We start from the raw sequence: 22832 nt of genomic DNA on the forward strand, positions 1-22832 counted from the left end.
GCCAGCCTCCCAAAGGCAAATCCCTGCTGTCTGCTTTTCACCAGAGCTGGGGCTCCTTATGGTCCTGTAGTTGGTTGATGACACAGAAACCCTCCCAGAGACTTTTTGACACTGATAACCAAACCCGTTCTCTCAGCCTCTTCTGCACAGGCCCTTTTTCTCCAAGGAGTTGCCTCCCACCCTGTCTTAGCGCCCTTTTCTCCCCCAACACTCTACCAGGCAGGACATTCCTACTGACTTTCCCCTTCAAGGTCAAATTCAAATGCTGATTCCTCTGCAAAATCCTCCCTAGGATTCACTCCTGCAGCATAGGCATCATACCTGGGTGTGCCTTGTCATGTGTCTCCTCCATCAGACTGCTGGCCCCTGAGGCCAGGAATGCGGCTTAGTCATCTCAGCATCTCCCCAGGCATAGCACCACTGCATCATCTTTGCTGCATAAGTAGACAGGATGCATTCATTATGCACAACCATCCTTCTGTTTTCCCTTATTCACCATTATTCAGTGTTTTCCCTGGGTCAGGAGCTGAGCATGGGACATTGAGTAAGAAATGTCTCTAAACTCAAGGAGATGTTAATTTGGTTTTAAAAAAAAAAAGACACTAAGTTTTGAGTTATAACATGGTTTTAGATATTGTTTTGATACTTAAAACAATTTTTTTTAATCTTTATTTTTTTGAAGGGGGAGGGGCAGAGAGAGAAGGAGACACAAAATCTGAGGCAGGTTCCAGGCTCTGAGCTGTCAGCACAGAGCCGGATGCAGGGATCAAACTTAAGAGCCACGAGTTCATGATCTGAGCCGAAGTTGGACACTTAACTGACTGAGCCACCCAGGCGCCCCTTGTTTTGATATTTAGAAAGGCATAAACAACACAACATATGGAGTAGAGTTTTTGAAATAGTTGAGATCTGTGGCTAGTACAGTGTGTAAAAAGCTGGGGAAAACACACCTACTCTGTGCTTGAAGTCATTGTTTCATGCTAATTGACAAAGGACTAGTCTGTGTAACATTGCTGAACCACATGTGTTTACATATGAAAGCTGTCTGGATAATTATTAGCGAACACTTTACTGAGGCTATGACAAGTCCTCCCAGCTGGTTGTTTGCACTGGGGGTTTTACAGTGCATTTGACCTTCGCTTAAGGTAAGGGAGGGTTTGTTTGGCAGAAACAGTGATAAATATTCCCCTGGCATTTCAGAGCTGCCGGATTTTTGAGACTGGTAACGTGAGGTGGGCGCTGCACCGAATGGAGCTTTTCCTACAGTGCCTGCCTCGTTTGTGTCTTATTTCTCGTTCTGTTTTGGTTTTCTCTTCTAGGCTGCATTGCTAGATTGTCTGCTTCAAGGTTGGGTGTGTGGTCTCGGCTGCTTTTCCCCCCAGGTGTGTTTTCCCCAGCTTTTTACACACTGTACTAGCCACAGATCTCAACTATTTCAAAAACTCAACTCCATACATTGTGCTGGGGCTCGCCACAGTGGTTGGAATCTAGAAACCTCTCTTGGAGACACTACTTGGCATCAGTGTGCCCATGAACTGACCTTCCAAAGGGCCATTTCCTATGTTAGAGATGGGAATAATACTTCACGTCCCTATTTATAGGATTTGGTGAGGGCCTAGGAGGTAACACCTCCAAAAGTGCTTTGAAGGGCTTGGGCGTAACTGGACACCTTAGTATGTGTGGTTGTTGGTATCCAAAGCCAAGGGTCCAAGCCAGCCAGTCCTTACACCACACGGGTAGGAGGGAGATGGCCCGGCTACAACAAAGCTCCCGACTTGAGAAGAGAGGTTGCATGCCTGGCCTCCAAGCTCAGTGCTAAAATAAACATGCCCATGTCTTGAGCCGAAGATTTGCCCAGAGAAATAGAAAGGCCCCATGTGTAGTGGCTAAGTTTAGGGTCAACTGCATTTGCAGAAGCAGAGGAGGAAGTGAGGGACTGCCGGGATCACTCCGCAGAGGTTTTCCTTTCCTTGAGAAGGTTGGCGCCCCACCCCCCCAGCCCCACCCCGCCCCATGGGGGTATGGCCCTTTACCCTTGCAGGGCATTAGTTTGGGTTTAATACACTATTTTATGATCCATCCGGTTCTGTGAGCTGTTTAGTTGCTCACCATCTCCTTCTGAACAGTCCCTGTAGCCCCTGGTCCACATGCCAAGGGCTGACAGGCTTAGGGAAGGCACTCAGAAGAAGCATGTGTGCTTTGATTTCTTCTATCATTATTAATGATGAACTAATTCTGACATCAGGTATCTACCCGCCCACTCCCCAGACTCAGAAACAAAGCTTTATTAGCGTAGTCTGACCCTCTTGCCCCACATCTTCCTCTTCCCCACCATTTCCAGAAGTTTTGCATTGCTCTTTATCATCCCTGTGAATTTCCTTTGGTTTTTACTAACATCTTTACTCACCCTGCCACCTAGTGCTCTCTAGAACGCTGGAGGGTACTGTTTTGCCCTTTTTAAAAGCTCAAAATAAGTGATAATCATACTGTATTTGTTCTTCTGAACTTCCCCCCCCCCCCGCCTTTTTTTTTCCTTTTTGAACACTCAGTTTTATGTTTGGGAGGTCCCTACATGTCAACAGGGGTAGAAGGGATGAACTGGAATAGTACCAATTTTGATAGTTGGGGCTGATTCAGGATTGAACAAGACTTAGACCCTCCCTTAAGAAATAGCACAGGAGTGAAGTAGATGAGCCAGGAAATAATGTGGTTCTGTTTCATCTGTGTTAAAGTTAAAGTTTGGAAATTTGTCTTTCTCCTAGTTTTTAAGTTCAAAGCCTTCTACCACACGTAATAAGTTCATCTCTCTCCTCTGATACTCTTACTTCAGATTTTCAGTTTGAAGATAAGACAATTGATAGTTAGGGCCTTTCTGTTCATCCTATTTCACAACGTAAAGATGAAGAGATTCTAGTCCATACTGGGGAGTGAGATGATTTTTTTGATTGGTGAGGGCAGTAACCACCAAAGGAGGGGACGGTTTCCAAGCTGCTGGAGGACAAGAACCCCAAGATAAGCATTTAAATACCAACATGCTGTAGAGGTATTGAAGCAATGTGTTGTTTGTTTGTTTCATTTTTGTGAACTCATTAATAGAAGCCTCCGTATTTTTCCTGTTTCCTATTTAAAGAAAATCATGGAGCACAAAGGCATTCAAATACTTCATGCTTTTAGGGACAGAATCAATGCTGTAACCCTCTGACCCTCAGATCATTGCTTTTCTATTACACCATCTCACCCACCCATGAACTGACAAAGCCACCGTCTTAATTGACGTGGAAGGACAATTACTAATTGAAGGAGATGACATTGACTTATGAGATTCAGCAACCAATTACATGGTAACTTGGCTCAGCGTATTACCTTCCCCATTATAGACATTCACTAATTATTTGATTGATTAGTAGGAAATTAGAGATGGTGTTGTTAATTGAAATCTAAGCAACCCCTCCAACTTCTTGTCTTCCCCCTAAGGCTCTTAATGGGCATCTACTAAAAAACAGAGCATGTTTCAACTTATGCTGTAGTTTATCCACTAACAAATGGCTCACCCGTCATTTATTGAGTGCCTGCTGGATGCTGGGGCTCTAAAGATGAAAAGATACTGTCCTGACATTGAGGTGCATGGTCTCTAGTATGACTATGGCATCTGACCATGGTACAGTGTTCGCTGTGACGGAGGCACATACTGAATGCAGTGGAGATATCAGAGAAGGACAATCTCAACCTTTCCGAGGTTTTCTTTCCTTTGCTTAATTCACCTTTAGGTAAAGGTGTTGTTTAACAAAAGGCAAGAGAAGGGGGAGTCTCTGAGTACCCTTATTTACTAGCTTTTTGGCAAATGTACATGTCCTGCTGATTTTACTATGGAGTCTTCTTGAAAGGAGTATCTGTGCCTCTGTGGGGAAAGGATCATTCTGTCATGCTAAGCTGTCTGTGTGTTTCTGGCTTGGAAGTTTCTCCCAGCCTTTCTTGGGGCTCTTGTCTGGGACTTGCCAACTCTAAGGAATAAATACCTATGATTGTCATTGAAATTCGCACAAGCCATTCAAGTCTGCCAGTGAGGTTTACCTAATCGGGAACTAATCAGTCACTCCTGGGAACACATCCGAGAATTCAGTCGACCTGCCCAAGGAGTGGTATTTTTTCCCACTGTCTTCCTAGAAAAGCAAAGCAGCCCACCCCCAGGAGATCTAGAAAACTGTCTGGCTAGGATTTGGAAGGAGCCTCTGCATGTGGCTTCTTTGGTACTGTCATGTTCAGAGCTAGAGTCCTGGGAAACATTCACCAGTGGAGGAGAGGGGTCTGCCCCTACTAAGAAAGGGGCTGCAGGGGATCCTTGAGTCGAGGCCCTTGAGGAAGCATTCCTGGAAGGAGAACTCACAGGAACACGTTGGAGTGGCAGTGGGAGGGACACAAAGAACTTGTCAGAGCTTCTGTAAGAAGAAGAGGAGGCTCCCCCACGACCTCCCCACCCCCTTCCCCACCCCACCGCCCACCTGGGAGAGTAACACTTGGCCCATTTGGTGATTTGGGGACCAAAATACTAGCAGTTCTAGTCTTTTTGTTTTCATTTGAACTTTTTTCCTGATGGCTATACCTATATGATTTTTTTAAGGTAATAGACACCTAATTCAGAGCAGTGGGATGTTTCAAAACCAAGGGTCTCAGCGTTCTCAACTGGGTATGATCCAGGCCACTTGACCTGAGAGATTTTGAGGAGACACGGGCTGTGGTATAAACTAAAACAGCCACAGAAAAGGGTAAATTTGGCAACTTGAGAGGCTTGGGGAAGGAAGGCACCTCTTAATTGGAGTTCTGGCTGCAGTGCGGGGAATCGAACAGACAGAGCCTCTCTGTTTTTGTTCATTTATTGGAGAACAAGGTTTCAGTTCCGGCAGCCAGGTAAAGCCCCTAGTCATATGTGTTTTGCAGCGCTCTGCTGTCTCTTCTTCCAAAAGATAAAGGTATTCTTTTGGGCACAAGCAATTCTTATATGTAATTTTAGATTAAGCAGAGTTTTGGCAAGTCTTGGCTTCGCCTGATGTATTGTGGGACAGTCAATATTTGTACAGTAATTATATTGACTTACCGCCTTCCTTTTTAAGTAAGACTTTTTGCCCTGCTTCTCAGCAACAAAGTTCTCTTGAAAGCAAGCCAGTCATCAGGGGTTGGTTCTGTTCACAGCAGGAAGGTCAGGTGGGCTATCTAATGTTCTCCCAGATGTTTGCACTGCTCTCAACACATCCGCATGTCGGACCCGAATGAGTTTCCAAAGTGTTGTGCAAGCTGAGGTTTTGGTACGTGCTTTCCCTTCTCAGCAAAAACCTCTCACTCGGATTAATGACAGAATTGTAGTCTTTTCTTTTACCACTGGTAAGCAGCACTAATCGTTCTCAGAAGTCACAGAAACTTGCTGCTAAGACATTGGCAGTTTTCACATGATGTGAGAATATGATTTAAGGACCCAGGTGATTCCTTTTTCCATGATTCCGGTGAGTCCCCGTAGAGACTTCCTATTTACAGGTCGAAAAATGAGACTCAGATGGAAACAAAGGGCAAAACCTGTAGAAATTAAACCCTTGCAGTGAGCTTTCTTCAAACCCTTTTGTTGTAAACCATTGTTATCGTTGAAGCTTGACACTCTAGCGCACTCCTGGTCTCTCACTGTGTGTGTGTGTGTGTGTGTGTGTGTGTGTGTGTGTGTGTGTGTGTGTGTTTAGTTTTTCCCTGGCAGGGTACAAAGACAAGAGACACTTTTCCTTTCATAACCTGCCCTTCTCTGTGGTCCCTGTAGGCCCAGGTTTGTTCTTTGCCTTTCTTGCCCACCTTCCAGCAGAGGGAGGCTGGAGAAAGCTTCCCCCTCCACTCTGATCTCACCCATCTGGGAAGGAGCAGCCCTGCCAGTTGGGCCTTGGGCGATCATCAACCCTGAGCATTCCTTCCTGCTCTCCTGTTTGCCAGGCCACGAGGGAACCAGGGCTGCCTCAGGGGGATCCCACCATCTGCAGAGCACGGGACAGGCCTTGGCATTGTTTTCCTTATTCCTTAATCCTGCCCAGGTAGGAGTATGCATATCTAATGAGAATACATTAGAGCCTTGGTCTCCTGACTCTGTCCAAAAGGAAGCAGCAAGTCTCCTTGGCTACCATTTTGGTACCAAATAGCAGAAATATGGCCTCCATTAGGCCAGCTGCTATGGGAAGTGGGGGGCGTTTGGGAGAGAGGTGGTGAATCTTCAAAGTGGCCAGTGGTACGTTCTCGGGCTGAAGCTGGGACAGGCAAAGAGGAGAGGTTTTTAGAGCTGCTGGGGTTGGGTGGGAATGGAGGTCAGGGAAGAAAGGGCCATTTATTCAGCCGCAGTGACTGCTCATTAGTTCTGACTATACACACTTGGCGAAGGCTGCACATGGGCCTCGCATTCTCAGACAAAACCCCAGGGTTTGTCGTCCATTGCCCACCTCAGCCATCCCACCCCCATAAAATCTTGAGATTTCTTTCTGCCAGCATGAGTGATAACATCAGATTACTTTTCCCTTCACCTTTTCCTTCTCCCCTCCTTTTTTCTACCCCAAGAGGCTAAATCCCCAGCATTTTCCACCATACTCTGATTACACTGGACAAAGAACCATGTGCTGTGATGCTAACAGGGAGATTTCTTTTCTATGCCGTGTGAGCCTCACAAAAGCCGAGGCTTTAGCTGCGGGGCCTCCCCAGCTCTCACTTTCTTTCCTGTAATTCTATACAAATGGCATTAGCCTTTTACGATGCCTTTGTTTGCAACTATTCTGAGGGTACTTTTCAGCTGACATTGGTTTCCTGAATTTTAAGTGAACTTTGTTCTAATCAGCCTGGTTGTATTTCTTGTAGAGGAAATGCAGGCTCATGATTTGTAAGTTACTAAAATGCAAAAGGGATTGCTTTTTAAAAATCTTTCTCTCCCACCACAAATGAAATGCCTCAATAAGAGAAGAGCATTAAAAATTAAAACGCCCTTTGATGATGCTAGCTCATTGCCCTCGGAATACGTGAGCATGGCCATCTCCCCCACACCCTGAGAAATTCCATTTGTGTTGTCTCTGATATGAAGATAGCTCAGCCTCCTTGAGGACTGTTCTCATAATAAAAATCATTATTTGCTTTCTTCAAGTGATATTACTGATTTTTCTGTTACAAGCTGAAGTAAAACTAGAACGTCTTAGCTCTGAAAACCAATTTGACAAATTAATCAGATAATCCAGTCTGCACCTAACATAGCCTTAGAACACATGTCAGCAAACTTTTTCCGTAAAAGGTCAAAAACTCAGTACATCAGGCCACCTGGGCTGTACAGGCTATGTTACGGCCACTCAGCACCAATGTTCTGGTGTGAAAGCAGCCACAATCTGCAAGTGAATGAAAGTGGCTGTGTTCCAATAAAACGTTGTTGGCAGACACTAAAATGTGAATTTCACATAAATTTCACACAAGAAATATTATTCTTCTTTGGTTGTTTTGAACCACTTGAAAATGTAAAAACCATTCTTAGCTCACACGCTGAATAAAAATAGGCAGCAGGCTGTGCAAAAACAGGCCGCAGGCAGCATTTGACCCACAGGTCATAGTTTCCTGAGCTCTACTTGACATTTGATCTTAACCAAAAGGCCAAGCGATGATTCTGAATCCTATTCTAAAGCCATATTTTATTTTATTTTTATTTCTTTAATGTTTATTTTATTTATTTTGAGAGAGAGAGAGGTAGAGTGCCAGCAGAGGAGGGGCAGAGACAGAGGGAAAGAGAGAGAATCCCAAGCAGGCTCCAAGCCACCAGCGCACAGCCTGGCACGGGGCTCAGACTCACAAATGGTGAGATGTTGACCTGAGCTGAAATCAAGTCAAAGGCTTAACCGGCTGAGCCACTCAGGTGCCTTCTAAAGCTGTATTTTCAAAATACAGTTCAGAACGAATCAGTCAAGGGGAGCCTGGGTGACCCAGTCGGTTGAGCGTCCAACTTTGGCTCAGGTCATGATCTCCCGGCTGGTGGGTTCAGCCCTGTGTCGGGCTCTGTGCTGACAGCTCAGAGCCTGGAGCCTGCTTCAGAGTCTGTGTCTCCCCTCTCTGCCACTCCCCTGCTCATGCTCTATGTGTGTGTTTCTCTCTCAAAAATAAACATTAAAAGAAAAAAATTTTTTAATGCATCTGTGGGTTATGAAGTCCATCTGGGGGGTCCTCTCAGCATCTTAAAAGAAAAAGAAAAGGATTTAGTGCATCACACATAGTAAGAGTTAAATGTACTGGGTCACTGTGTTGAGCTTTCAGAAAGAATTTTATGTCAGCCGTGGCCCTCCCCATCCCCAGACTTTGTATACCCCAAGGAACATAAAGAGTCAGAATCAACAGAGTGCTCAGGTTGTTAGCCAACAAGAGGGACAGAAGCGAGTGTGGTCACCTTACTTCATGTGTCAGAGCAGTCAAGACTCAACATCGATTTTCTCTCCTAGATCTGTAGTTGGAGAGAGATAACAGCAACAAGCAAATATCTATGCTTATGATATTAAGTTGGTTGAGGCACTGCACATGAAAGAAATTGCCTACTTTCATGCTTTATTTCTTTCTAAGCAGTTCTAAGAATCCTTCTTTAGCTCTCTGCTCTTCTGCCGCCCCAGACTCTGTGATATTTAAAGCACTTGGTTGGGTATTCAGTATTCTTCACCAAACAGAAACACAATTGTGTGTGGGAAGAGGGATGGTGCATTTTAATCTGATAAAAACAACTTATGCCAACCATAACTGTTAGCCTAACTGCAAGCCAGGCTGTGAGGAGGTGGAGGAGGAGGAAGCAAGGAATATTTGGGCACTATAATAATTCCGGGCCCACAGGGGATGCCCTGGAGGTCATCCACATCCTAGAGAAGGTTCCAGGAACTCCAGGGGCCCTAAGGCTCTCTGGGACTGCGGCTTTGCATTCTGGTGGTCAGGGTCAGTCGGGCTGAAGAGTGTTCCAGCTGGTAAGATGGGGGAGGGGGAAGGAGAGATGGACCATTAGTTTCCTGCCTCTCAGACCAGTTCTAGAAAATGAGAGTGGGGAGGAAGAAGAAAAAGTGAGGGATAGAAACATGTCTGGAAACTGAACAGTGTGAAGCTTCAGCTCAGCCCTGTGCTTCCTGGTGCTTGGGACGGCCTCCCTAGAGGCCTCTGGGCCTCCTCAGCTCTGTAGGCCTCCACAGAGGGGACATAAAAGGAGCAGGGAGAATAGCCCTGAGGCCAGCTGGATGCTTCTGGCCGATGAGTGGGAAACACTCCATCTAGGAGCTTTTGGGAGGAGAGGAGTTGCTGGCTGAAGCACAAGGAGAGTCATGCTTCCGTGTTCTCTGGCTGAGATGATGCTTTGTGGCTTTCTTATTTACCCAAGGGGAGAAATGTTTACTCTTCTGAAGGGATAATGAAAGATTAGCTTCTATTTCCAGGATGGTGATGAAGGTTGAAGTACAGGGTAGAAGGGAAGAGTGTCGGATGCTTCCCCTTCAGAACAAAGACTCTAACTGACACCAGATGTCTTCTCCCCTGCCCTGACCTTTGGGTAACTGCTTCTGACCTGTAGGTTGGCTGGGAGGGATTATCTCCTCATGGTCAAGGACCCTTGTTGTAAGGTCCTTGATCAGGGAATCTTCCCTAGGTGGAAGGTGTGAAGCCCCCTGTCCCCCGTGCAGTTTGTCAATTGGATTTGGAGTGAGTAGACATGTAGTGAGGTGTCGAGCCTTAGATGTTGGGCAGGCAGGTCCTGGGAGTAGAGGAAAGCTTCACACCCAGCTCAGTATCTGAAACATGGTGGACACTCAAGGAATTGCTGAGTTAGTAAATGCAGAATGGCAGGGTGTGTCGTTCTGTCAACAGGGCCAGTGTCCTATATGGATGGGACAGATGGGAGTCAGCAAACCAGGCAGTGGCCCGCCTCAACACAGAATCATGAGAGAGGAAGATGAATAAAATACAGATTGGTATTGTCATTCGAAGCAAATGGCCACAAATCAGCCAGAGCACACCCTTGCAGATGTAGGCAGGTAAAACGGAAGCTCATGGAAAATAGAACCCCTGCTCCAGGGAAGATGGTGGTTGGGCTTTGCTTTAAAGTTAGGACCCCGTCATTTGGAGTAGTTGTACTGGGCAGTGGTCAGAAAGCAACTTCCTCCCTCCCTTCCCCACTTCCTTCCTTCCACAAGCACAGAACACCTCTAATGTTCAGGAGGATTAGAGATACAGTGTTAAAGATGTGATATGGTATGCCCTTAGGTCTAGGACAGGATGGAGATCTATATCTGATTATACAGATAATCAGCCCCCCAGGTGGGACAAGTGCTATGAAGGAGGACTCTAGGGTGACTTAAAGTAACACGGAAGAACTGATTTTAGGTGAGGGGACAGAGGGAAAAAAAAAGGCTCTCTGAGGACATGTCACCCTCACAGGGACCTCGAGGGCTAGCAAGGGGAAAGACAGGAGAAGAGAAGAGCATCTGGGCAGAGGCTTCAACCCCAGATGTCCTGTGGCTGGGAGAACAGAGTAGCCCAGCATGGGGACAGGCAGAGAGGGAGAAGATGTGGCCTGGGGATGGCTGGAAGAATGAGGACAGTGTCAGGAAGAATCACCAGGTCTCCAGCATGAGCTGTGAGCAGGTATAGGTGCTTCTTACTGAGGAGGGGAAGCTGGAGGAGAAACAGTGTGGGAGATCCAGGAGACCCAAACAGAGATCCGAGCCCTTGGGGAGTTCATGCCGTGGTTGGGTCTTGCTTCCTGTTAGGCGGGGAAATGACCAGGTATTTCTGCTGCAGTTGAATTCCATACTCTACATACAGTTCTGCTATTAGAAGTAAGATCTGGGGAAGCTCAGACATTAGCAGGTACAACACTTAAATCAGTCAACCAACTGACCTTTATCTGGGGCTGGGTCAGTTTTTACTACATCATGGGGGACTGCCAGGAAGTAAGGGAGGAGGACCTGACCCTGACGCAAGTTAAGATGCATTTTAGGAGCTAAATACATATACATATAAGATAAAATGACCATACAAAATGGGAAGAAGTTACGTGTCTGGCAGTGAAGAAATGGGTAGGGTCATTAATGATGTAGCCATCAGTCACACCTCACACACTCACGAAACACCATATTTTAGGGGAATATTTAATGACTTGAGAAAATGTTTACAATGTCATGCTAAATAAGGAAAGCAAACTTATAACCAATATCGTTTTTTAAGTAACTCTTTAAAAGATGAAGAGGAAATGTTCTGGAATATCAACACTGGGCATTTGGATTACTGGTGATTCACTTAATGTAGACTTAACCTATATTTTCAAAATTTCCTGCATTGTTATGTGTCTTAATGTTTGAAGTTAAAATGTGAGTGTTGCTCTTTAAAAGCTACAAGGGAACATGTGCCCTATGTCAAATGTATGTCCTGACCCCAGACAGTTTCACCAGGTCCTACGACTCTAAGCTAGATCTTAGAAGGTGAGTAGCATTTGTCCTGGGGGTCAGCAAGGGCAGAATGTTTTTTGTAATGTTTATTTATTTTGAAAGAGAGAGAGAGCATGCGCATGTGCACACAAGCAGAGGAGGGCAGAGCTGGGGGGGGGGGGGGCGGGGCGGAGAGACAAAGAGGGAGGTAATCCCAAGCAGAGCTTGATCCCACACAGGGCTTGATCTCACGACTGTAAGATCATGACCTAAGCCAATGTCAAGAGTTGGACACTTAACTGACTGAGCCACCCAGGCACCCCCAGAATATTTCTAATGAGAGGACTGGGATTAGCAATGGCACCACAGAAAATAGACCAGAAGGCATCGGCAGGACAGTAAGGGAATGAGTACCACTCAGGTGCGCTACCTGGATGGTGGTGGGAAGGCACAGCTAGAAGAGTCACAGGAGGTGCTGGAATTCTAACGACTATAGGAGTAGAATGCCAGCAGAAGGGTTTCAATAGCAACTTGATGGTTAAGGAATGATCTTGTAAGCTCTGTGGCAGATTTGGAGGGGGAGAAGAAGGGGACCCACCTAAGCTGGAGCAGTAGGACAGAAATGGGGAGGACAGTCAGATCTAAGATCTGTAGGGAGAAATCTTGCTGGATCCAAAGACAGAGTCCTGACGGGGAGGAAGAGGCCCCCACCTCTCACCTGGGGTGGTGAAGGGGTGTGTGTGCCATTAACAGATATAAGAGGTCAGCAGAAGAGTTGATTTCTGTGGAGGAGGGCAGGGACAATGGGCAATTTCGTTTCAGATGTTGAGTATTGGGTTTTCAACACGGCAGAAACTTGCAAGCTGAGAAGCAGAGATGTAGAACTGGAACTTAGAGGGAAGACAGTGCTGGCAGGGCACGGTGGCATCCTTCACGTACCAGAGGGGAGTCCGTGCCTCTAAAGGACAGCAGCCCGTCTCTGGCTTTGAGCAGCTGGAGCACAGAAGAGGTTCAGTGGTACCAGGGTGAACTGCACCCAGGTTGTAAGTAGTCTTTGTGCCCAACATGGGTGTTGAACTCACAACCCCGAGATCAAGAGTCCTGTGCTCCACCAACTGAGCCAGCCAGGCACCCGTGAAACACTTCACATGCTTGGATACAAGCCCTTTAGTAGCCCAGGGCAGCTGACAGCAAGGCTGGGTTCCATGTCCCTTCAGGGTCATGTGGTGTTTTCTCCAAAACCAAAGAAGCCTACAGCAGACTACATGCTTTAGAGAATAAGAGACCCCCAAATAAGGGAAAGGCTCATCTGTATGTATAGTAGGTTATAAATACAAAACAAGAACAAAACTGAAATCTGTTTACCATCAGGTAGGCGGTTTTACAATGATTATTTGGGGGCAGAACAATTATTTGGGGTTTCTAAGCAATGGGAACGTATTACTGTCGTCAGCTGCTCAGATCACATGGACCATGCCACCTCGCATTTGTGTGAATACAAGTCCCACTTCTTATCCTGGGAAAGATGGCATGTTTTTAGAAATCTAGGCTACGTGTACTTTCTTTATAATTTAAAAGTGAGTGGTTTCCTGCTAAGAAACTATTTTCTTTGGGTGAGTAAAGATGGACCGCACGAAACTAAACACGTGTCTTCGCATTTTTTTCTCCATCATTGAAGTCTCTGTGGCCATTGAAACCCTTCCGTGCTCATTCCCCAAACGCTGATGCCTGGATTCTCCTGGATTTGAGAACATAATAGAAGTGGCACTAAAGTAGAAGAGTGTAAAGAATTCTGACCAAGCCATGCATTCATCACATTTGGATGAGGGACATATTTATTACAGACTTAGCAATGGATCTTTTGTCAAGTATTGGACGATAAAGAGCCATTTTCTTTGTATAATGGAAGCTTACTCAGTGAGGGGTCCCCTTGTTTCCTGACACTTAATATTTATTGAATGATTTACCAAGAGTACAGAGATGGCCGCCTCAACCCAGGTTCCCAGAGCTGCCTAAAGACAAAGCAAAACAAAAACAAACAAACAAAAACAAAAAAAACAGTGCTTCCTGTGAATTTGCTTATAGCTACACAAGCACCTTCATTCTGTTTTAAGGAGGCAGCTGGCAGATAGCTTGCAAGAAGCTTGTTCCTGAAGTTATTTATAAAGATCAAAGGTTATGATATTGAGGGAGGGGTATGTGATTGCATAATGATTACTTATTTCAATATGCTTAAAGTTTGAAATTGGTTCTTTTAAGATGTGCTGGCCATTTCTACCTCAAGAAGAAGGATATTTATGAATCATTCCCTGCATTCAAATTAGTTTTGCTTTAACATTCAAAGAAACTCCAAACATTCTAGAATTGTTCTTAGTTGTCCAGGAAACTTAGAACCCCCATGCAGTCTGGTTCTAGAGTCCAGGCAGGATCTTAACCACAGAGTTGTGTCAAACACCATTGCTTGTATGCTTTGAACTCTTCAGTAGAACATTTAGTGGATTCATTTAAGGGGTCCAGGGGGGCTTCTATATCTGTTGTGTTTTATTTCTTATCCTCACTTAAGCAGAGGGGGAGAGGGAAGATGACAAATGGAAAGATTTGACCAAGCCAAATGTTGGACACCCAAATGTTTTCTATTATCTCTTATACTTTTTCCATTATACAGTTGACCCTTGAACAACACAGGTTTGAACTGTGTGAATCCACTTATACGTGTTTTTTTTTTTCAACAAATACAATGCATTAATGTAAATGTATTTTCTCTTCCTTACTATTTTCTTAATAACATTTTTTCTGTAGATTACTTTATGGTAGGAGTACAGTATATAATACATGTAACATAAAATGTGTGTTAATTAGGGGCTCCTGTGTGGTTCAATCAGATAAGTGTCTAACTTTGGCTCAGGTCATGATCTTGTGGTTCATGGGTTCAAGCCCCACATCAGGCTTTGTGCTGACAGCTCAGAACCTGGAGCCTGCTTTGGATTCTGTGTCTCCCTCTCTCTCTGCCCCTCCCCTGTTCACACTCCATCTCTCTCTGCTTCTCAAAAATAAATTAAAAACATTAAAAATTTTTTTAAATGTATGTTAATTTACTGCTTATGTTACCAGTGAATGATAAGCTACTGATAGTTAAGTTTGGGGGAAGTCGAAAATTATATATGGATTTTCAATTACATGAGGGTGTCAGTTCCCCTAAATCCCTTATTGTTCAAGGATCGACTGTATTTGAAATATTTCATGATGTGAAAAAAATTCAAGTTCAATTTGACCTTTGTATTTATATTTTCTTGCAAATGTCTTTACTTTGACACTTTAACATCAGAGTTTAGATCAGTGTTGTCTAATAGAATACTTGAAATGTGGCTAGTGCAACTGAACAACTACATTTTAAATTTTATTTAATTTCAAGTTTATTAAATTTAAGTTTAATTTCAACTTTATTAAATTTACGTTTAATTTTAAATAGCCATATGTGGCTGCCATAGTGGACAGGTGCAGTTCTGGAAGAAAAAGCTGCAAAAACCAGGATAGTCCTTCAGTGCTATCAGAGACTGGGCTGTATATTCTAATTTGTGAATCATTCCTTAGGAAAAAAAAATCCTCTTAAAGGCTTATTAGGAATTAATGAACCAGTCTAAAATTTACCAAAGGAAATAATATCCTAAATATTTATAGAATGTAAGTTCCTTCCAGTGCCTTCTTGTACTTCTCCTTGTCCTTTTCCAGATGAAACCTCTTGTTCCCTTCCTGGTAAGAGCTACTCTCTAGCAGATACTAGTGTTTGACAAAGATTAGCTCTTCACTAGGTTTAACTGCATCCTAGTCCCTGAGGTCATCAATCAGTGTCATTATGTTTGGAAGCAGATGGACAATTCAAAAGCAACCTATGGTCCTTAGACATTTGACTGGTTGCTGAGTGTTTAATTATGTCTCGGCAAACACTGGATAGAGCCCTCGTTGATAAGCGTAGTTTATTAAGGGCTGGTCTTGTTAACAGTCCTGGTGATAAATTGTGCTAGTCTTATTGAAAAGACATGACTAAAAGGAAGCTAGTGTGTTTGGAGGATGTGTTGTTTGCTTTGTTCTGAAAGGATAAATATGGTGTTTAAAATCAAAAGCTCTGAATTCTGGATATCATAAACCATATGACCTGATGCCTAGTTGGTAACCAATCTCCTGGGACCACCCTGTAAAATGGGATTAATTCCTGTTTACATGACAAGAATATGGTTAGGACTAAATGCAGGGATGCAGCTGACTGTGTTTGCTAATGAAGGAGTCCAGAATATACCACTGTGGCATAAGGGTTATTTTGAGATGAAGACATTTGAGAATCGATAGATGCAGGACGAGGCTTTCTCTGTGCTCCCTTTACTGCCTGAAAGCAGATCCTTCCAAAAGAATTCAACTGTCATAAATCCTCCTTTAAGAGAAGCTTCCTGTACCAGAGAGAGGAGTGACCCTGTCACCAGAGATGAGAAATTGCTTACATAGACTTTACTAAAACAAACTTCGCCTTTCAGTGCTTTCATTCATCTGTTTTGCAGTCATTTGCCACCATTTACTGTTTGTTAAAATCCTAACTCCCTCCCCATGTTAAGATGGTAGATAAACCCCTAAATTCTAACCACTTCTTTGAGCCACCTTCTTTATGATCCCTTGCAAGCACACGTTCACCAACAAACTTTGTCTTTTCTCTTCCTAATCTTTTGTTGGTTTAATTTACAGGCCCCAGTGATTGAATCTAAGAGGATACAGAAAAGATTTTCCTCCCCAACACTAACAGGTGAAGGTGTTCTTTGTACAGTAGTGGTTTGTGATGGATGGAAAATCCCAGCAATTTTGCTGACACTTGATGACAAAAGTTCTCAAACTTTAATGTGCATCAGAACCTCTTGGGCCCCCTGTTAAACTCTGGCCTCTGGGGATCTACCCCGAAAGTATCTTGATACTGTAGGTCTGGGCCTAGGGCCCCAGGGAAGTCTGATGCAGAGGGTTAAGGAACCCACACTTCAAGAAGCACTGTTTTCAGGGACCTCTGCATATAGGAAGATCAAAAAGTGTAGGCAATGACCCAGGATGGCCCAACCTTGCATGGTTTCTGGGCTGTACTTCATTCTGAATTTCCATTTTAAGTTTAGGGTTTGGTTTATTTCAGTTTGTTAGCTACGGTTAAATAACAAAAATTCAACGGAGTAAATTTTAAAGCTCTAGTTGGCTTTATTAATTGATTTGTGATGCAGGCAGCCTCCCATGTAGCAAGTAGAGGGCAGCTCTGAGGAGTTGTACAAATTGGAAAGCTTATAGGAAGAAGGGTGGGACAGGGAAGAGATTAGCAAAATGAACAAAGAATTGTTGGGGCGCCTGGGTATCTCAGTTGGTTAAGCATCCAACTTCGGCTCAGGTCATGATCTCAGGTCTGTGGGTTCGAGCCCCGTGTCGGGCTCTGTGCTGACAGCTCAGAGCCTGGAGCCTGTTTCAGATTCTGTGTCTCCCTCTTTCTCTGACCCTCCCCTGTTCATGCTCTCTCTTTCTCTCTCTGTCTCAAAAATAAATAAATGTTAAAAAAAAAATTTTTTTTAATAAAATAAAAAAAAAGAATTATTTCAGGCAAGGTCACCTTCCCTTAGGGGGAAGTGCTGGGGGTCTTATTAGGTGGACTACTTCATCCTCCTTTGGGGGATGGAGAGGGCCCATGTGACAGATTGATTGGTGTGACCAGAAAATTCCAGACTCAATGGTGAAGACCACATTTCTGGGGGAGGTTGAAACTGCAATTAGGTTAGGTATTAAGGCCCAGTTTGGTGACTTGGCCTGGCAAAAATGACTCCATTTTGGGCCTGTGGTTTTCTTTTTAACACTACACAAAGACTTTTTGAAAGAGTTGAATTATGATAAGGAGATATATATCCTTGAAATATCAAACCATAATGAGTTGATTTGAAATTCAGAGCTCTACTGTAGCTGGGGCACAGGGATGTGGGAGCATCTGGCTCGGGGGGGGTCCCAGATGGACTAGGTTTGGCCACTCACCACTGACAAAATCCACAGGCAGAGAGATGAGGGGTCATGATGCAAGAAAGGAATTTATTTCCATGAGGCCAACACTGGGAGGACGTGGACTAGAGTCTCAAAGACTGTTGCCAAAGTACTGACAATCCTAGCAGGTTTAAGTCAGGAAGATGTGGGACAGAGATGGGCAGGTACATGCAGGTGGGCCATGAAGGTCAGGTGGGGTGGCTGTGGGATCAGTCACAGGGGTCTTGATGGCTCAGGACAGCCCTTGATGCTCAAGGGGGTAGTTTTGGCTCCCACAGGGAACACGGTGTCTTCTGCCCCAGTTCAGAGATGAGCAGGAATGAAGAACTTAATCAGTTAGAAAGTACTGACAACAGAATGCAGGTGCCAAAGTCCTCTTTCATCAGCTTGAAACAAAATGGTCACTAAAAATAAGTTTTCACTCTGACACCCCTAGCACTTAAACCGACACTATTTACCTAAAGGAAGAAAATGCTAGCTTCGGAATTGTTAAATCTAGATGATCTTCCTACCTCCACAAGTCAGATTGCCTCCTGTCTCCCTGAACCAAAGTTTGGGTGCACCTGAGTGGCTCAGTCAGTTAAGCACCCAACTCTTGGTTTCGGCTCAGGTCATGATCTCATGGTTCGCAGGTTCGAGCCCCATGTCAGGTTCTGCAGCTGGCAGCACAGAGCCTTCCTGGGATTCTCTCTCTCTCTTCCCTCTCTCTCTGACCCTCCACTGCTCTGTCTCTCTCAAAACAAATAAACTTAAAATATATAAATGTTTAATCACTTGGGCCCTAGGAATTGTTTATGAAATGAGAGAAGTACATGGAAATTAGTTATATGACTTAAAAAAAAAACTGTTAACTTTTCTTTGAAAGTGTTTACTTCTTGGGGCGCCTGGGTGGCGCAGTCGGTTAAGCGTCCGACTTCAGCCAGGTCACGATCTCGCGGTCCGTGAGTTCGAGCCCCGCGTCGGGCTCTGGGCTGATGGCTCGGAGCCTGGAGTCTGTTTCCGATTCTGTGTCTCCCTCTCTCTCTGCCCCTCCCCCGTTCATGCCCTGTCTCTCTCTGTCCCAAAAATAAATAAAAAACGTTGAAAGTGTTTACTTCAGTTATTTATTTGGCATAAAGCACATCACTCGAATTTTATTTTTTTCCCCAAACCAGGCATGGGGAGGGTGAGGCATGGGCTGGAGCTGTTCTCCGTTTGTATTTCGTGGCCAAGCGGGGCTTCGGCTTCTCTCCCTCTGCCCCACCCCCAGCTCTGGCAGGAAAGCCATGGCTTTGGTCTCATAGATGGTAAATGAATTGTTCACTTGGTTTCTGCTCTTTTGCCTCCTTCTCTTCTGTCAACTTTGTCAAAGGCAGCCCAGCATGAGTCAGAAGTGCTGGCTGAACATTTACCCCCAGAGTCTGGGAGTGTTTTGTGTGGTGGCATTTCCATGTGAATGTCGTCTGATACCGCAGAAATGATTAACCAGGGACTGCTGCATCACCTCCAAAGTGCTGTAAATGGAATGGCTTCTTCTGTGTTTTTATGTCCTGGGCCGAAGGGACAGGGGGAGAGAGAACAAAACAAACCCACCAAAGGAGTTTTCCAGTGAGGTCGGACAGTTGTCTTACCAAACATGAGCATCAGGTGTGCCCTCGCAACTTCCAAATGGCCCCTTGGGCCATATAAAAGGTAGACTTCTAGAATAACATCTTTTGAACAACAAAAACAACACATTTCTGTGGAGTAACTTTTCTAAACTTTAAATCCTTTGCATTTAAGGTTTTCCTCCCAACTCAATATGAGGGAATGCTTTCTGAGAAGCTCATCCCACTGGGAAGAGCATTTGAGAATAGGGCCAGCCTGTCTAAGGCATTAATGTGCAGAGTATTTCTCTTCACAAAATACTATGTGTTCTGAACATTTTTCTTTCAGAACCAAGCACTCACAGGAGCCATATAATCCCTGACTTCACAGCAGGCCGTTTTCAATAGTATAAAATGATCGGAAGGCATTGTTGCGTGCAAAATGTGATTTTAATGACCATGTGCACACGGAACATAAAAGACAGGCCTCCTGACCGCTCAGCTTTCCCCCTAAAGAAAGAATGTAGTGTGAAAACACTGCCCTTTTAAACATAAATATTCCAGACCTATATTATCTCCATTTCTGCTTTTCCAACTACTAAATGTGTCTGTTCCAAGTGGATCTCCATCAAAATCCACAAATATCTTGAGGAGATCTCCCTGCTCTCCCATTTTCAGCACATTGTGGGGCTGTGTGTTCTCTGTCAACCCCTGTCTGTTTTCCATAAGAATTGCACTCTGTTGCTCTGTAAATTTGCTATGGCAATTGTCTCATCCTTTTTCACGTAGGACCTTGGAAATCTTTTCTTTTTTCCCCCTTTACACAGTAGATCATTTAGCAAGGCCTTTATATTGTGGTTAGAAATCCAGTCATTTTGGAAGTTGCCATTCTTATGCAAAAAGTCCCCAGCTTTTGCAAGAGTTAGAGACTTTTACAAAAGTTCTTTTATATCATGGTTACCTGGAACTAAAGGGACATTTTTGTCACAGCCTGTTATGGTTGTGAACAGGCCCCCTGGCCAGCCCACAGTCGAGCTATGTCCTTGGATTATACTGATGTGCTATGTCAAGGGACTATCACTTATTTTCTTCAATTCTTGCTCCCATTCTTCCAGATGGTACCTATGATCATTTCATAAGAGAGACAGGAGTACACGAAGTACCCTGCTTAATGCCACTCACTTGGTACCTAAGTGGAAGATGGAAAGTCCAACCAACTTCAAAGCTTCCATTCTCTCCACTGCCTTCTCCAGTCTGTCACGCTTGGATAAAACTGTTTTTGTAGGAGAGCCTATGGGGAAGCAAGAAAAAGAAGGTGGATTCTCGTGGATACAGTCATTTTTAATCCCATACATCTGTCTACATCAGGAGGCCAGCCTTTGGGCATATATCCGAAAGCATTATGAGTTGGAAAGCTGAAGTTCTCACCCCAGGAGGCATGGGGCCAGGGCTCGGGAACTCAGCTGCACTGGGGAGTGGGCAGGAAACAAAAAGCTTTAGAGCAAAGCTTGACACAGTCTTTGAAGACGGATCATCATCTGTCTCCATCGAAGGCCTGTGCACACGGTGCTATATTATTGGGTTAGGGATAGCATGGGGAGGGCAGGGGAAAGTATACTAGTTTTCTTTTTAATCAGAATTGGCGGGGAGTTTTAAGAGATGTGAAACCCTGATTGGCAGGCAGGAAGCTGGCATGGATTTGAGTTGTGATGGGAATAATAGCCACAGAGCCATTGTGTCACCTAAGGGATGACCGACTACCCTCTCCCTTGACCCTCCCTTTCTCTGTGTGTTCTCTCCACACCCCATTATGTGCCACTGCCACCACATCTCTTAGGTTTCAGCTTAGGGATTCATGTTCTCTATTAAGCCCTCCTGTACCCCCACTCCCTGCAGCTCTCCCCCTGAAGCCTCTACCTTGATATCTCTCTTGCCTCTTATTCTCTATCTTATCATTCTTGCTGGAATAGCACTCTGGGCTGGAAAGAGCCAATATTCTCAGACAAAAGGAGAAAATTCAAACGTCTACATCTTCTTGTACAATTGAACACTTTTTTTTTTGCACACACACTTTTCTTTCTCAACATTGTTCCTTTTTAATAATTATTACCAAAAAAAAATCATCACACAATTATAAAATGTTACAATTTTAAGAATGCAGGGGCACCCAGGTGGCTAAGTCGATTAAGCATCCGACCTTGGCTCAGAGTTCGTGATCTCACAGTTTGTAAGTTCAAGCCCCTCATCGGGCTCTACAATGACAGTGTGGAACCTGCTTGGGATTCTCTCTGCCTCTCTCTCTGCCCCTTCCCCACTAGCACTCTCTATCTCAAAATAAATAAAACTTAAAAGAATGCAACTGTAGGAGAGGAAAAGTCTTTACTCTCTTAGATTCAATTATCTGGGGCCATGTAAGTTAAAGGGACAAAAGGCAGATTAACAGGAGAAAAGACAAATTTTATTTGATGTTAATATTGTAACTTTTGTGTGTACATAAGGTCTCACATAAAATAAAGTGAAAACCCAAAGAAGCGTTAGCTCTGAGAGGTTATATATAATTTTAACAAGAGGCGATAATAGCAATAATATATGGAGATGGAGAGGTTACCTGCAAAAGAAAAAGGGTTTAGATTTCTAAGATTGGTCAGTTGTGGAGATGTAACTATGTGGGGGAAGGAAAGCAATGGGAGATAAGGGCAACTTCAGAGAGTTGTGTTATGAGGACTCTAGTTGGTGGCATCTCCAGTGACAAGAGTCATCTCGTTTCCTCATCCTGGAACAGGAAAGGGAAAGGGGGACACCTTCAGAAAAGCAAATGTATTGCCCTGCTTTAGGCAGAAAGGAGGAGGGCAGGGGCACCTGGGTGGCTCAGTGGGTTGAGTGTCCTACTTCGGCCCAGGTCATGATCTCGCAGTTCGTGGCTTTGAGCCCCATGTCGGGCTCTGTGTTGACAACTGGGAGCCTGGAGCCTGCTTCCAATTCTGTGTCTCCCTCTCTCTCTGCCCTTTCCCTGCTTGTGTGCTCTCTTTCTCTCTCTCTTGCTCAGAAATAATAAATAAATTTTACTTAAAAAAAAAAAAAAAAGGAAGGCCGAGAAGTTTTTCTATATCTGATGTTTCTCAGCTGCCTTCAGCTCAAAGCAGTTTTTCCACCAAAGTGGCATATCTTGGAATGGCAAACTCAGATCTCCAACGTTCCTTTTACAAATGAGAAAACTAAGTACCCAGGGGAGTGCTCGAGGGTCACTGAGGCAGAGCCGAGCCTGGGGCCTCGCTGGGCCTTTCTCCCACTCTGGCTGTCTACCCCCTTTGTAGAGCGCGTGCACACCAGCACACAGGGAATACTGACCCGAGTCCTGTGCCTTCCTCTCCTATTACCATTCCACTGGGACTCCACAGAGACCTGGGCTTCAAATCTGCCCCTTCCCTTCACCAGCTGTGTGTTTGTGAGCCAGTCAAGTAACTTTGCTGAGCCTCACATAAGAATGTTAACACCTAGGGGCACCTGGGTGGCTAGTCTGTTAAGCATCTGACTTCAGCTCAGGTCATGATCTTACTGTTTGTGGGTTTGAGCCCCACGTGAGGCTCTGTACTGGCAGCTCAGAGCCTGGAGACTGCTTTTGATTCTGTGTCTCCCTCTCTCTCTGCCCCTCCCCCACTCACTCACACGCAGTCTCTCTCTCTCTCAAAAATAAATAAACATTAAAAAAAAGAAAAGAATATTAACACCTACCTAAGAGGGGGGCTGTGCAGATGAAATTTAAACAAGATGTGTGTATAGTACCCCACCCCAC

The 22832-nt window shown here is 44.6% G+C and overlaps 1 protein-coding gene across 4 annotated transcripts in view; it reads left to right on the forward strand.

Moving 5' to 3' along the window:
* SLC22A23 (solute carrier family 22 member 23) overlaps nt 1-22832 on the forward strand; it is a 183013-nt gene that overhangs the window by 91906 nt on the left and 68275 nt on the right. The window contains exon 4 of one of the 4 annotated variants that reach the window (XM_045057186.1): nt 13111-14430. The exons of the other annotated variants lie outside the window; for them this stretch is intronic. Coding sequence (XP_044913121.1) covers nt 13111-13157 — 47 coding nt within the window. The 3' untranslated portion in view covers nt 13158-14430. Of the gene's footprint in view, nt 1-13110; nt 14431-22832 lie in introns of those variants that run through there. 4 annotated transcript variants of the gene reach the window in all.

Source organism: Felis catus, chromosome B2 (assembly GCF_018350175.1).
Source record: "Felis catus isolate Fca126 chromosome B2, F.catus_Fca126_mat1.0, whole genome shotgun sequence".
Lineage (NCBI taxonomy): Eukaryota > Metazoa > Chordata > Mammalia > Carnivora > Felidae > Felis > Felis catus.